The sequence below is a fragment of the Ochlerotatus camptorhynchus genome, unplaced genomic scaffold (assembly GCF_037179485.1).
Source record: "Ochlerotatus camptorhynchus isolate MF236.1 unplaced genomic scaffold, CSIRO-AGI_Acam_v1.1 ptg000357l, whole genome shotgun sequence".
Lineage (NCBI taxonomy): Eukaryota > Metazoa > Arthropoda > Insecta > Diptera > Culicidae > Ochlerotatus > Ochlerotatus camptorhynchus.
In genome coordinates this window covers 5,851,340-5,867,488 of record NW_027040845.1, presented here as the reverse complement: position 1 = coordinate 5,867,488, position 16,149 = coordinate 5,851,340, and the positions used below count along the sequence as shown (strand labels likewise).

The 16,149-nt window shown below is 42.5% G+C and overlaps 1 protein-coding gene across 2 annotated transcripts in view; it reads right to left on the bottom strand.

Moving 5' to 3' along the window:
• Positions 1-16,149, bottom strand: part of wcy (wacky) — a 44,798-nt gene that overhangs the window by 17,741 nt on the left and 10,908 nt on the right. For both annotated transcript variants that reach the window (XM_065231497.1, XM_065231498.1), the window contains exons 3-7: positions 4,939-5,047; positions 4,690-4,866; positions 4,159-4,621; positions 3,892-4,094; positions 3,112-3,829 (exon numbers count right to left, since the gene is read on the bottom strand). In XM_065231497.1, coding sequence (XP_065087569.1) covers positions 3,112-3,829; positions 3,892-4,094; positions 4,159-4,621; positions 4,690-4,866; positions 4,939-5,047 — 1,670 coding nt within the window. The remainder of the gene's footprint in view (positions 1-3,111; positions 3,830-3,891; positions 4,095-4,158; positions 4,622-4,689; positions 4,867-4,938; positions 5,048-16,149) is intronic.

Here is a 16,149-nt window from a genome sequence, read left to right as displayed (position 1 = left end):
TATCTTCAGAAATCATCCTAGAATTCTTTTAGAACTATCCGCAGAGACCATCTTTGGAGTTCACGGGATTTTCATGCAATTTTCATTAGAGCTCCCTTAAGCCAAATTTCAGAACTAATTTTGAATTGTTAGTAGATTTGGACCTAGAATCCTCATCCAATCATTCTTCTCAGAACTCTCGTTAAAATTCACTCTCAATTATATTTGAATTATTTCCACAATTGTTTCGGAGCTGAATTTTACGTCTCTAATAATTTAAACAATAATCAAAAGCTACGCTCATATGTGTTACACCAAGTTTAACTATGTGGGTAAACCTGGCTTAAAATTTAAGCGGAGATAAAGAAACCGGTCATCAGAGCACTTAATTTTACATGAGACTTTCTTACTTTGTACTTTGTTATTCTTCTCTGATATATCTTGGTGTCATCCCTAGAATCCTTTAAAATTCTCTTAAATTTACTTAGGTCTTAATCATCCTTGAAAGACTTTTGAAAATCTATCACAGACGAATACCTTTAGAAAGTTTCCAAGGCTTACAATTTATTTTCTGGGAAAGGAGGTATATTTTCCCCGATTTTTAATCAAAATTAAAGACATTTTCCAATAGTTTTTCTGGTGTTCTAAACTTTGCGGTTCACTGGTGACCCTGGTCAAAATTTTCAATTTTTAACATATATGTATATTTTGCTAAAACTACTGTACACTTTCTTAGTGCCAATTACCCAATTTAAACATTTTGTTGATATTTTTAAATTTCACTGTATTTTAGTAGTGAAAAAGTGACTTTAGTGACTATTTTTAGGGAAATAGTGACTTTAGTGACTTTTTGGTGTAAAAAGTGACTTTTTAGTGACTGGCTTCAAAATAGTGACCAAGTCACTAAAAAGTGACCTGCTACCAGCCCTGAGTTGGCTGGAATATGTCCAGTGATCGATCCGTTGACGATGTCATCCAGAATTCGTCAGGTGTAGAAACTTTTCCTGATGTTCACCGGAACACGTCCGAAGTTCAAGTCGTTCCCGATGTCAGCTGGAACCCGTCCGATGGTCAAACCTTTGCCGATTTCCACCGGAACCCATCCGGCGTTTAGGTCGGAACACGTCCGGTATTCAAGACGGCCCCAATGTCAACTGAAATCCACTCAGGGTCGAAGCTAATTTCGCAGTCTAATGAGCAACAACAAGTAGGACATCTACCAGACAAGCCAAGTTCAGCTAAAACTGTACCGAAGATATCTTTTCAGTACCAAAGCCGGAGGACATCAAGCCAGCAAGATCCTATCGAGGTGCGGTTACCGTCCATTCTCGCTTTCCAGCGAGTTTCCAGTTCTATTTTTGTTTTACTTCAACAGGCTGGATGAAGCCCCAATGATGTTAACCTTATCAACTATAGTAAGAAAACAATACATTCAAGTATGGTCATAAGTTTTATTAAGGAGATTCTGAGCCAACTGGCTAGTTCATCTCCAATACTCATAGCACTGAGTAACTCAACTGTTTTACGAAAGTGAGTAAAATTTTTATGGGAAGAAAAGAGAGTGAGTCAACCTGACTCAGTCTCTGAGTTACTTTCGATAAGCGTGTAACTTTTGTGGAAGTTTAACATCATTGTTTGAATTTACTTTAAACCTTTCCCGGAAGAGACTTGGTATGTTTTATCAGGGAAACTGTGAAATGGGTTCTATAACATTCCCCAGAAAAGATGATGAAATTAGTAATTTATCACTTTTTTTTTTGTCATTTGATATTATATTTCAGTTCTATATTACAGAACAGGCGTCCATAAATAAACAGGTCCGCAAGTATCTTGTACACTGAATACAGGTATACCTCGATATAACGTAACTGTCACTATTGACCGCCGATTTCTAGCAAACGATCATTCTAACAAGCAAAGTAAGAACAACATCGGACAGATGAGATAATCTCCAATCTATTGGTAATAATAATGTATATGTTTCAATTGTTTTTAGCAAGATATTGCCGATGAAAGTCAAAAGTGACAGTTACGTTTTATCGAGGTATACCTGTAATACATCTTCTGAATACCAATTTTCTTGATAAATTTTACATATCTGATTTAATATATTTTTCATGATAAAACTCTGATTAGTTTCACTTTACTATTGACGATACACTACGTTTAGTTTTATGGAACTATGTATTTATCAATTCCAAACCATTTTATAGCTCTTTAGAAACCTTCAACAACCTTCAAGTTTTCGAGCACTTCGTACATCATTTAAAAAGTCAAAGGGTATATTATGCAATCCAATTCAACCAGTCGGAAACTGTTAAACCTTATCGAAGAATTGTTCGATCTGAGTTGAAGAATTTCTCGTGATGGATTAAAAAATCGGTGCATGGAACGTTGAACGACCGATTACAAATTTATAACATTATTCCACACGTTATTATCCCGAATGGGCATTACCCCGAATCCCTTGCGAAAAACTATTGATTATATATTTTCCTTATATATTAAAAGAAGGGAATATTCCCTTCTTTATCGTTTATCCAAAGAATTAATTATTTCCTTTTGTTATATTTTTAAAGAAGATAATATTCCCTTCTTTATCATACATTTAACGAATTAATGATGTTCTCTTCATATATTCAAAGAAGGGAATATTCCCTTCTTTATCGTATATCCAAAGAATTAATTATTTTCTTTTCTTATATTTTCAAAGAAGGGAAAACCCCTTGATCCATTAAGAAGTTTTTCTCTAGAGTGACTATAATAAACAAAAATAGTCAATCTAATACATGTCATACTTTTCTGGGGAATGCTACATTCTGGGGAATGTTATAGAATCGTGAAACGAAGTACTTGATGATGTCTAGTCATTTTTTTTAAAGAGTTCGACTCCTAACAACGAATTAAATTCGCATTCACGGCAGAAATACAACTGACTTGTTTTTGGTAGCAGGTACAGCCAGTACTGGCGTAAGAAAGCATGGAGCAGAATGATATGCGGTGACTTTAAGCAACAATTGATCACTTGCGAATTGCACCTTGGATGGAATGTATCTGAAATCTCGCTTTCAGAAATGTGACCCAACACTTCCAAGGAAATAGCAACATCCAAATCCAAAATAATCCACCTACCTTAAACTATTCGCTCCCCCGCTGCCATCCACCATCGACGATCCGGACGCAGGTCCGTTCGGATTTTGCCTCGACTGCATCATCAGTGCATTGTTGATGGTCTGCAGAGCCTTCTGCGGGTTCAGTTCGTTGTGTTCTATCGTCTTGTTGCCGGTGATTTGTGAAAGGATTTTCGGCAGCCCGGCTAACGACGACGACACGTTCGAGCTAGTGGCAGATGCATTTGCAGATGAATGTGGTGACTGGCCTAGCTGTTGCTGCTGCTGCTGTTGTTGATGTTGCTGTAGCTGCTGTTGGCATTGCTGTTGATGATGATGATGATGATGATGCTGCTGTGATCCTGGCGGACCAGGAGTATTCGAGCTCAGCATAGGGTCGCCACTGGGACCAACAAGCATGTGCGGTTGCTGTTGCTGCTGTTGTTGCTGTTGCAGTACGGATGGAGATGAAGTGGACACCGTTGCCGAATAGCTGGATGAGGATTGTGATTGTGAATGGGGTGGCATAGCAATACCACTTTGCGTTGACATAGGGTTCGATAACAAGCGGGGCAGCTGATTTGCCATCAGTCCCGTCCCGGCATTGTTGCCATCGTTATTGGCCGCATTATTACTGTTAATGCCGTGTCCCTGTTGGTTGGTTGGAGTACTCGAGTGGGAATAGTTTGCCTCCGATGTTGGCGTTGAATCGCCGGGGCTGATGTCCATGTCTTGGTTTTCTAAAAAAAAAAGAAACAAACTGGTAACAACATAATATTCTACCGTGTGTGACCATTCTTACCATCATGCCTCCGCCTGTGCAACTCGTGTGCTGGCCACCTTATCCTCGAATTACTGCTTTTACTGCTGGAATGCTTGCCATACGACGTTGACCGGCTGCCGGCAGAGGACGAGTACCGATCATCACGATCGCGATCATTTCGGTCCCGGTCCCGATCGCGATCTTTGTCTCGATACTCTCTATGTTGGTCCTTGGACATGATTCTGAAACAATTAGCCCACACCGGTTAGTCATTGGCTTCTGTATAGAACAAAAAAACGCTCGTACCTTTCTTTATCGATCCATTCCCGCGGTTTCTCCCACTGGGACACCTCCGTTTTACAGTTGTAGTAATACTTTTTCCCAGATGAACTGACATGTTCACTCCAATCACCAATGCGACTAACCCGATCGCCACCTATGCCACCACCACTGCCACCTACACCGCCGCCACTACCTCCACTTCCGCTTCCACCACCCCCTCCGCCTCCACCACCACCGCCTCCGCCGCCGCCACCGCCGCCACCACCACGATCGCGATCGCGATCTCGTAATCGATCACGGTCCCGTTCCCGTTCGCGTTCACGCTCGCTACGCTCCCGTTCCCGGTCCCGTTCGCGATCGTCCGAATTCGAGCTCGAGCCACCGCGCTTCTCCGATACGGACAACTTTAACCGCCGGTCGTGATTCGATCGATGGTCTGTATCCCGATCGCTGCGACTTCGTTTTTCCTTCGGTGATCGTAGGGAATCTGTAATTGAAGTTATATGTTGTATACCTCTGCAGCAAAACAGTCATTCATGAACTACCAACGAGTACCTGAATATTTGTCCTTCTTATAATCGCGATCCCGGTCCTTATCTCGCATCTTACTCATTCCGTATTGATACCGGTCGCTGCCTCGATCGCGATCCCTGTCTCGATCGTGATCGCGGTTTCGATCACGATCGCGATCCCTCGGTGAGTCCAAGTCTGGTGAGATTGATTTGTAATTGCCTGAATGGAAATGCAGACACATTTTTGTTAACCAAGCATGGTCTTTTAGTAAGGTAGGTTTTATAAATTTACCATTATTTAGCGAGCTTCCTGCCGGAGAATTATCCCGATCGCGTCCATAGCCCCCCGATCGGCTAGCCTCTCGTTCGTAGTCCCTCTTGGAGGAGGTGTACTTAGAGTTCTGCAAGAAAAAGGAAAGAAACGGTTGTTATTTGATGTGAAATTTGAATGACCGCAAGAAGAAAAGCAGCACGAAAGGTGAGTGACGGCTCTAGAAGATAACTAGGTATTTGCATTCGTTTTAAGCATGTTGCACAAATTCATTGGTGGTACAAGTCCTCTAGACCATCGTTTTATATTTTATACTAGCTGAGTGTGCCCGACCTTGCTCGGGATTCAATATTAGCTTGAGTTTATGCGCCAATTAAAAAAAACATGCTATATTGTACGTAGTCCCCCTCTTATCTAAGGGACTACCCCCTATGACCACCACTTGTTTGGTTCCATTTGCTTGATTAGTTGTCGAGTTATGCGAAAATTTCTGTTTCATTTGTATGGGAGCCCCTTAAAGAGGGGGGGGGGGAGGGGTATCAAACTATCATAAGAACCTTTCCCTGCCCCAAAAACCCCTGCATATAAATTTTCACGCCGATCGGTTCTGTAGTTTCTGACAGGGTCAGACAGACAGACAGAAATTCATTTATATAATATATATATATATATATATATATATATATATATATATAGATAGATTAAGACTACTACTGTATTGAATGAGATTTGGGGATCGGCCTCTTAGATGGAAGCAGCAATAACTTCATCAATCGAGAACTGTCCTGGCCACGTCCTTGCAACTGCTGAGGATGGGGAGGAATGTTAGTTGGACACTCACTTAAGAGAGATGCAGAGAACTCTACGACCTCTAATAAGTGTCACAGGAGTTTGGAGGTTTAGTGGGGAGGGTAAAACCATAGAATACGTTCGGTAAACGTTGCTGGTAAAGCATTGGGCATAGAATAATGCATAGTGAGCCCAGTAACGCCTGGTAGATTACCTTTCCATTATTATCCGTTATTGGCATTAAGATCTACCATCGAAGCAATCGAAGCCTAATTCGAACTACTTCAAACCTAAGAGGAAGAGGAGACAATAGGACAATAGGGGGCCTTTTATGAACCAATGTTCTGTCAAACGCAAAACCAGCGCCTGATTGGTCGGGCGAACGTATAGAAACGCGAGAATCAGGGAATCTATTTTCTTGTATTTTGACAGTCGACTGCGTCGCCCATAATGAGATATTTTTTGTACGGTCGTTTCCGCGAGAGAAGAAGAACACGTCACAGACAAAAAAGAAGCCAGTTGTGTCCCTCCCTTTTAGCTTCAAACTAATGTCGTTTTCGTTGTACGCCGTACACAAAAAACAAATCAGGGTGTAGCAATCGGTTGCACCTTTGTTTACAAATAAAGAGCTGTCAATGACTCGCGTTTATTGCTGCTTACACTACACCGGTTTCACACCGGTATTAAAGAGCGGGACCTTTCAATTTAGGGCCACTAACATTAGATCCGGATCTGACGCGTTGCGACAAAGTGACAGCTAAATCTATTGTTTGACAGTCAAATTTACGTCAACGCAACGCAATCGGATCTAATTTGGGTTACCCTTTAGAGTCGGATCCTTGCGAGTAAGACAAGAATAACAACTGTATCAAATAATGAGAGAGAGAAGGATTAGTATTTTCAATTTAATTCCACTACCTTATTTGCTTATCCTTGACAGATACGCGTATTTCGTCTAAAATGTGCAGACTTCTTCAGTGTCTTGTACTAATACAGTCGAGTATTAGTACAAGACACTGAAGAAGTCTGCACATTGTAGACGAAATACGCGTATCTGTCAAGGATAAGCAAATAAAGTGGTGGAATTAAATGGAAAATACTAATCCTTCTCTCTCTCTCATTATACAGGTATTCCACTAAGACGCCCACATTCATCAGGATTCAACTGTATCAAAACCAAATAGGGGAAATGGCTCTAATGTTGGTCTATGGATCTAAGATTGGGACCATCGCTAAAAAGCTGCTATTTATCAATTTTATCTAGATGAACGCGTCATTGGGACGGTACTAATGGATATTTTTGGTCGCTATTGAAAATTTAGTCGATTGCTGAACTTATGTATGGGCCCAAATTAGGGGCATTTAGACCGACATTACATCCATTTCCCCTAACTATACATTTACATACATATACAACTGATAAGCGAGGGTCCAACAGGACCAACCTGGTCTATACAAGGTGTGGAATTGATGGCCTGTGCGTATTGGTGCAGTTCGTTTTTCACTCGGCTTTCAGTCGGCTTCGCACGATTTGCTTCTTCCGTACGCTCAAACACGCTCGTAGTTACGTCATAACGTTTGTTTCAATAAGCGTTTGCATTGGAAATTGAATATGAATTATAGAATTTCTGTATGAAGCCAACATTTATGATTTTTTTTCCACTGAATGTTGAGATAATGTATTGATTATTTTATTAGCACACTGTATACCAGGAAAAAGCAGCCTCCTGGTCAGTTTTTGCCCGTTTTCAAGTAAGTAGCTACTATAAAAATACAAAACGGCTGCTGATATTTCCCGGATACTTTACAGAAGCATACAAGCAAGAGCAATCATAAAGCAAACATATCTAGAATTTGCTGTACCTCATATTTCACAAATTTGCTTTCGACTGCTATGACGTCGTGGTCATCCTCTCCAGCAATGTTTACTTTTTTCCCTCTACCAACACATACGTGAGGGCTAGATCTCCACACCTTGTATAGACCAGGTTGCAACAGGACACCCGATTGAATCAATTTGGACGAAGAGAGTGGGAATGCCAACTCGCTACCTAACATTTCGTGGATAAAGGGCGGGCTCTTCTCCCCACTCATTGGAGCAACTTCCTGTTTAGGGGCTCGTCGTTTTGACCAATTGTGCGATCATGTTGCTTCTTTACGGTCCCGTAGATGCGTATAGGCGACTTTGCCTATCGATCCACCCAATCCGTTCTTGGCCCTTCATACAGCGACATGTTGAGGACAAGTGACCTACACAACATCCGCAGACAGCAGGCTGGCGACATGTAGTCATGGATTGAGTGGAAGCGAGACGACTTTTATGAACAACAAAGGACAAACTGGCCTTAGCCGGTATAGTTTTCTTCCTCTAGGATTTTTACGCTTGTTTTGCGAGCGATTTGTCGACTTTCTACTCGAAAGATTTCATCGACAGGACCAACAATCAAGCCTGCAGCCTCCGGCTTATTAATAACGTACCTTTAACTGACTAAGCTATCTGAGACTCCACCCGGAATAGTTTGGTGAGTATTAAATCCACAAAGGGTCCAGGGGTCGATAAAAGGGACAAGTCACTCAACACAGTGTGCCGAAAGTAGATTTAGCGCAGCTTGGGCACATCCATCGGCACAATCTCGTAGGCATTGGATTGTTCATTAAATAAAATGGGAGCACTGCTGGACAGCTGTCAATGAAGTTATTCAAAACATTACGTGCTGGTTGACTGTGTATTTCACTCTAATTGAATATACTAGAGGAACTCAGAACAGCAATTCACTGCCCGAATCACTTCCGAGGGCTGTCGATTACTATCGATACCGGTCACAAGTCTTTCAGCTACTATGCAAATGGAGTGTACTACGAACCGGAATGCAAGAATAATCTTCTATTTTTGCAACAAAACAAAAAATTGTGAGTTAATTAGGTTGAGGCGAAAGCAATGCAAATTGTGCCGTGAAAAGTAGTTCGGTAAGACATTGTTCAAGAAAGTTTCAAACAATACCGAACTACTTTTCACGGCACAATCACACGGAATTTTTATTGCTTTCACTCAACTTAATTAACTTACAATGTTTAAACCGAATTTCACTGGCTGAGGTACTACGATCGAATTCTCCCGGAACTCTAACCCGATGGTAAAGTCGAACGTTTTAGCTTGGCATCCTCCTTCTTGGCATAATCCATTCCGACGTCGAAAACCAACGAGAGTTTCTTACCCGGAATCATCACCATCAATCTTCCAGATTGAGCAGAAAAGGTGTACAGATTTTGAATCGTTTCCATCGGATTGACCAGCAACGTTCGGACGACATTTGGAGCAGTAGGACTTGTAACGCGCACCCAGAGCACGGATGATCGATCCGAAGTGCAGATAGTTCTTGTCGCTGAATGCACTGAACTTCAAGCTGTTATTGCCACCCGACTGGGTAGCACATGTCCAACTAGTTCGATATCAACACTGCTCGACACCCTCCGAGAGTTTGACATGTTTTACTTTCTTTACAGCATCGATAATCTCCATGATGTGATCCTTGAGGTACTTGTTGAATACGTCTACCGTCACCAGGCAGGCCTTCTTGATGGTGATAACTGCGGAGTCATTCTTGGAGCACATGTTGAACCCTATTGGGACGCTGATGTCTACCGGGTCGAAGCTCTTATCCTTGACGAAGGGTCACCACGATTCACAGAAATCACCTGGAAAGTTGTCATTTGAGAAGACGTCCAACGTTTTGCCATCCTTGGATCCCTTGGTCGCCTCCAGCAGCTTTTCAAAATTGGTCTTGTCTTTGTCGTTCTTATTGCGTACCAACAGCTTCACCGACGGATTGCCCTCCTCACCGTCCTGCTCGATCTGCTTCAAGAAGTCGATCTTCTTCTTGCTGGTGAGGAAAAATATGGACCGTAATCGTATCGGTAAGCTCGTATCCCAGCAGCCAGGTCTGCAGCGAGGTGCATTTGCTGTAGATGTTTCCCTCGTCTACGCCGACTGCCGTCAGAATGCAATCCACCTTCTGCAGCGAATCATCATGGGAAAACTCTTGTTCCTTCCAGTTTGAGTGCAATATTCAACATTTTCGGAGCGGGGACACTTCCGGTTGCTCACCGGCTTTTTTTCTTTGTTGTGTCCTGTTGGACGACTGAGACCGCTCACGGTCCATCTCGCCAGCATTTCTCCTTGGTTGTCGCTAGACCGATGTTATTCTTGCGATTGCAAACCCAAACATTCAAGCTGTCAGTAATACCGGGTTGCCAAATATACCATAACATTAGTATTTAACAAAAAATCGCAGCTTGCTCTATCACCGGCACTGCCGTAATCGGAACACTGAGAAAAAAGTTGACACAAAATAGGTGTGCGGAATGACCTACCCCTTGGGTCGATCACATATAAGCGGAGATGATACACAAAGCTGATGCAATCCTATCCGTGCATATTGCATCTGGAGTGTCGCCTTAGTGAAGGTGTCTAGGAAGGGAAATCTCACTGTGTGTGACAACAATTGGCATGGCACGAGGGGGGCGACACATCTAAATCTCAATTTTAGATGCTCAAAAAATCTCACACTAGCGAATCAATCTTCGAAAAATCTTCTTGCATTTCTCGCATATACTTGCAGCGCGCATCATCTTTTTGCAGGAAATCTTCAGAATCGTCATCAATCTTCTTTCTATCTACTCAGCGTGCGAGCAGCTAGCCACAGCACAACACAATCTTTCCTGCAGCGTAGATAGAGTCGTCCTCCTCGGCATGGCATCATGTGACTGTGTATTGTAATGTTCTGTTCAACGTTAACCTTCAGGATGCAGGTGTCAACGATGATGCTGGATGGCAAGTTGATGCTGCATACATGGACTTAAAAGCCGCTTTTGACAGGGTGGATCATGAAATCCTGCTTGCTAAGTTGGAGATACTAGGTGTCTCGTCTACGGCTGTGAAATGGTTCAGATCGTACTTAGTAAATCGCTCTGTACGAGTCAAGATTGGCGCGACGGAATCAAATGTTTTCTCAAACAACTCGGGAGTCCCGCAAGGCAGCAACCTGGAACCTCTGCTGTTTTCGATCTTTTTAAACGGCATCGCTGTTGTTACCATCGTCGTCTTTTCTACGCAGATGACGCCAAAATCTACAAAATTATCAAAAGCCTCTCGGACTGTTGGGATCTCCAGCGTATGCTATGTATTTTCGCTGACTGGTGCACGAGAAATTTGATGAGCCTGAGTATCGAAAAATGCAACGTCATCTCCTATCACCGTAAAAACGATCCAATTATGTTTGACTATGTGCTCTTTGGACGTTTCATTGCCCGTGTAGAACAAATAAAGGATCTCGGTGTTACTCTGGACTGCGGGCTCACCTTCAAAATCCATTATAACGACATCATTTCCCGAGCCAATCGCCAACTGGGTTTTATTTTCAAAATTGCCGATGAGTTCCGGGACCCGTTATGCCTCAGATCACTTTACTGCTCACTTGTGCGGCCTATATTAGAATCAAGTGCAGTTGTATGGTGCCCTTTCCAAGCCACTTGGATCGCTAAAATCGAATCTGTTCAACGAAAGTTTGTGAGATATGCTCTTCGTTTCTTGAACTGGCGTGACTCATCGAACCTGCCACCGTACGAGGAGCGTTGCCGTCTTCTGGGCATCGAACCGCTAGTGGTGCGACGGACGGTCGCTCAAGCTATGTTTGCTGGAAAGCTTCTCACGGGTGACATCGACTGTCCAACGTTGCTGGCCCAGCTAAATATGTATGCTCCTGAGAGACCTCTTCGTCAAGGCGAATTTCTGTTTTTGGAGCCACGAGGCAGAAATAATACGCAGAATGAGCCAATTCGTGCAATCAGCCGACAATTTAACTACTTTTATTGCGAATTTGACTTTAACGTATCAGCAAATGTGTTTCGTCACCGGTTACTTGACCGTTTTCGTTTCGTTGACCATAACTATTTAGATTAAGTTTTATTCATTAAGACATTAATTGTCAGTTGAATTATTAAATAAACAAATAAACAAATAAACGTGATTGGAGGGAGGATTCCAGAACGGAAGATCTGGCATGAACCTTATTGTTACGCTATGGAGCCTTGAGAAGATCAGCAAAGCCCAATAATCCCTTTCTCGGTATTCATTGACTACGAAAAAACTTGGATCGACTCTATGGGGCTCACTCACTAAACTAGAGAGGGTCTAGTTAGTATAAGAGAAGAGCGGACTGGCTGGTTTTGAGCCAAATGAACTGTCAAAGCCAGAGCCAATCGAGCAGCGCCTATATTGATTGCATTGGTAGTGCTGCTAGAAATCACATAGGCATAGGTTGCCAAGGTAGTTTGTTTTGAATCCGCTCCTTTCTTATACTAGACCCTCTCTACACCATACTATCCTGCGCACCTTCAGTGGTGCAAAGACAAAAGGTCAACGTGAAAAATTTCCATCTTGGGCAGCTGCTTGCTTTTGCTTTAACTGGGCCCAGGTCAAGTTCCTGTCGACTTATTTCTTAGATGAGTCTCCGCCGCCATGGGCTCCTGGGTCTGCCTCTGCAGCGATATTCTGATAGGTTCCAACCAAGGTGTAATAGCGACATCAACCTAATCGAAGAGCAATACGAGGCTATCACGAGCAGAGTTCTGCATAAAGGAGCATTGTCCGATCCTATCCGTGAAGACTCTGACGTGAGGTGAAAATATATTTCACCATCACTATTGTTTCTCATCGTAACCGAAGAGCTCATGGATTCATAGGTGAAGTTGAGCTTGCGTTAAAGGATGATCTACTTTGAAACCCTCTCACTATGGTTTATTTCGACGACTTCTTTGACGGATTGAACCGATTGATGTTGCTCTACACTTTCCAATATTACGGTAATTTGGCAAGCAGCAATTAAAGTCAAATAGTCCAGGGTTTATGAGAAATTCGAAATAAAATTCACGCAAAGCTTGTATCTAAATCATGCCAAATCCCCGCGAACGGTCTCGAACGAAACTGCATTTAAAAGAACTTATTGATATATCTAGATAGAGCTGGAATTAGGGCGTAACAGCTTTTGTAAACAATGACTTCTCTAGATGATTTCTAGGAATTCAAGGAACGCTCACGCAAACCAACATAACCATCCGGTAGGGGAAGTCTTCCTCTACCCTTTGGGGAAACCTCTTCAGGGGTTCCCGGAGATGAACCAACGTCTGGCTGAAAATCTCCTTAATAAACACAACCAACAAACCTTTCTCTACCCGATGGTGATGTTGATTTGCGTTGACGAGCCTTGACTTTCTAGAAATCATCGAAAGAAGCCATTGTTTACAAAAGCTGTTACGCCCTAATTCCAGCTCTATCTAGATATGCGCAAATAGAGAGAGATTAGCCCGAATGTCACAGAACTAAACTGTTCTATTATGTGCATGACTTTTAATTTGTAGTAGCAAATCCCGCGACTAATGTATAATCCGCACTGAAAGATTTGAAAATGAACCTTTCTTGGAATATTTTTCAATTTCCTGAACTTTTTGATGATTTCAAAGCTTTGTTGAAGTTCTTAGGAGTACCTTGAACTTTTCTGAGGTTCCCTAAATTTTCTGGAATTTCTAAGATTTTATCAGAGGTCCCTTAATCTTAATAAAGGATTCCAAAGCCTTATCAAGATTACATTTTTTTTTTTAATTTTATCTTTACGTTTGTGAAGAAATCTTAACAACTCTGTGCTTCATTTGACCTTCTCTAATCTTACCCTTAGCTTCCCTGAGGATCCGTTAAACGTCTCCGAAGAGTTTTTCTGAAGTTCCAAAAGATATCTGAAGTTCTCCCAAACATCTCTGAAGTGATCACTGAGTCTGTATTTTGCTGAGTATCTCTAAAATCCACTGATCTTCTTTTCAGGATGTTTTTCTAAAACCTGGAAGACTCAGCTACAGGTAACCGCCAATCTGTATTTGTATCAATTTTGAGTTGGCATCATTATTCAGTTTATCATCTATATTTTTTGAGCTGTGCTATTGAAAAAAAAGATGGAAGGGGCTGGAGGAAGATGAGGTGCAAGAGCGGCCCTGCAATCAACGGGTAACTCATACGCGAAACAGAACAGGCAGCAATGGACAACACCAAGACAATGCTGCACCTGCTAATGATGCTGTGGTTGACCGGCGTCAATCGCTCATTTTGGCAGGCCGCCAAAGGCACCGGATCATGCGGACGAGGGAGATGTACCAGTACGTGATGCGCTGCTACTACGATTGCACGAGGTTGGAGATGGATATGTCCGGCAAATCAAGGATGCTGGATATGTTCAATGAGCGGTTCCCTCGATTTGCCAACCAGCTTGAGCGGAACAAGTTGTATACTAGGCAGCGAGCAATCATGTCGCACAACTTGCTGGAAGTGCGGAGGGAAGGGAATGAATCGAGCGATACGTCGAGAAGGAGTTCTGTTGGACTGAATGCATCACTTTAGAGTAAGAGACGTGAGTCGGTAAACACATCAATGGAGTAGCCAACCGCTCCTGGACAAGCAGTTGACCAGCACGACGGCAACTACGGGATGAGCTAGCTTTTCGTATGGACGCAGCGGCTACACAGTTCCAAGGGACAGACCCCATGTCCCGGCACAGGATACCAAAACTGCACCATTCCTACCGGCTAACGAATGCAGTAAGCATTCTCACCGAGGATATTTTGCCACAGCATTTGGAAGCCGGTGAGAAACTTGAGGACCTGCAGTTCATGGTGTACTGTGCAGTTATGGCCGTGGTACAAACGTTGAACATGCGGTCGTGCCAACAAGGAGACGGCGAAAGTCGTACACGTTCCAACGCACAAAAACCCGCATGGATGCGACGCCTAGAGGGTCGAATCGGCACTCTTCAAACTAAGAATGGTCGGTTGACACAGTACAATCATCGTGACGTTGCTGAAATTGTCAAGCTCGCAGAGCTCCATGACCTCACTGAAGCCGATATAACTGAGGTCATTGACACCCATGTACAGCGGTTGAGTGCTCTTGCTAAACGGGAGCGACGTTATGGAGAAAGCTCGAAGCGGAAGAAGGAAAATTGAATGATCAACATTAGCGAAAGGGAGTTCTACAACCACATCCGTAACAACAAAACCGACTATAGCGAAGGACTCCCGGAGATTGGCGATGTAACAATCCTGTTCAACATAACAGTGATGGCAGAGGAAGATTTTGTGCACAACAACAAATTTCACCTCAATCCATGGGCGGATGGCGGAATGCTTAAATATGGTATTAGAAGACCCCCAACAGCTACCAGAATTCATTACCAGAGAGGTAACCTATCTTCTACCCAAGTACCAAAACACGACTAATTCAGCCAAATACAGACTAATAACATGTCTGTCGAGTCTGTACTAAGGGGGGAGGTGGCTGTCAAATACGAACAATCTTCGCCTACCTCGCATAACTGGTTCCAAACGTAAACAAGCCATAAGAAACCTACAGCGTTTGTTTACGTTTGGAACCAGTTTCATACAAGATGATCAGTAGGCTGATTTGACAGCACGTCCCCCCCAGGCCTGTACAAAGTGCTCTCGTCAGTATTAGTAATAAATCGGAAGATACAGAACCATTGCAATGTAAACAACGTTATGGCCGAAGAACAGAAGGGCCGCCAGAAAAAGAGAATCCTGAGCAGTGCTGATTCAAAACATTCCTTCTACACTCAACATATCTGAAAATGAAGACAAACTTAACAGATAGACCAACTACCTGCATGAATCTGAATTTTGACATAACAACATTCTCTTGGTCAAGGCAACCTCTGAGTATCGTAGTCAACATTTCGACAGTGAGCATGCATAAGGGCGAATACGCGATGATCGATTCTCTTCATCGATTTTCTCTTTGCATTGCTACAGCTAAACGAAACAATTTTCTAGAATTTGTTCAATGCAGAGTAGTAACAGGTTGTATTGGATATCAAAAGCAACAGCAAACGCACTGATAAACGTTAAATCTAGCGAGTTATTGACGAAAGAGAACATTGACGAAGAGAATTGATCATCGCGTATAGACCCTTATGCATGCTCACTGTCGATTTGTTTTTCTTCATTCGTGGCTGAATGTTCATTATCGCCTCCGTTGTTGTCAATATTAATATTCGTCTTCATCTTGGTGGGGATGATTCTGGGTATCAAATGCAAAATGATTATTTTCGTTTTACTCAAATATAGCGCTGAAGGACGTGTTGTGTTAGTTTTTACACACAAACCGATGGCAAATTATTGCCTCAAGCTGAACCGGATATAAAATCCCGGTTTTAGGCTCTGGAGTCGACAATATTCAAAATAATCATTTTGCCCTAAATGAATTTGATTATTTTGCTTTTGAGGATCATTTCTGATTTTAAAATTTTTGGGTTGGATAATCAAGCACTGGAGAATATCAACAAACGCGTACTCGTTGATGTATAATGAACTTATTTGCTTATTTCG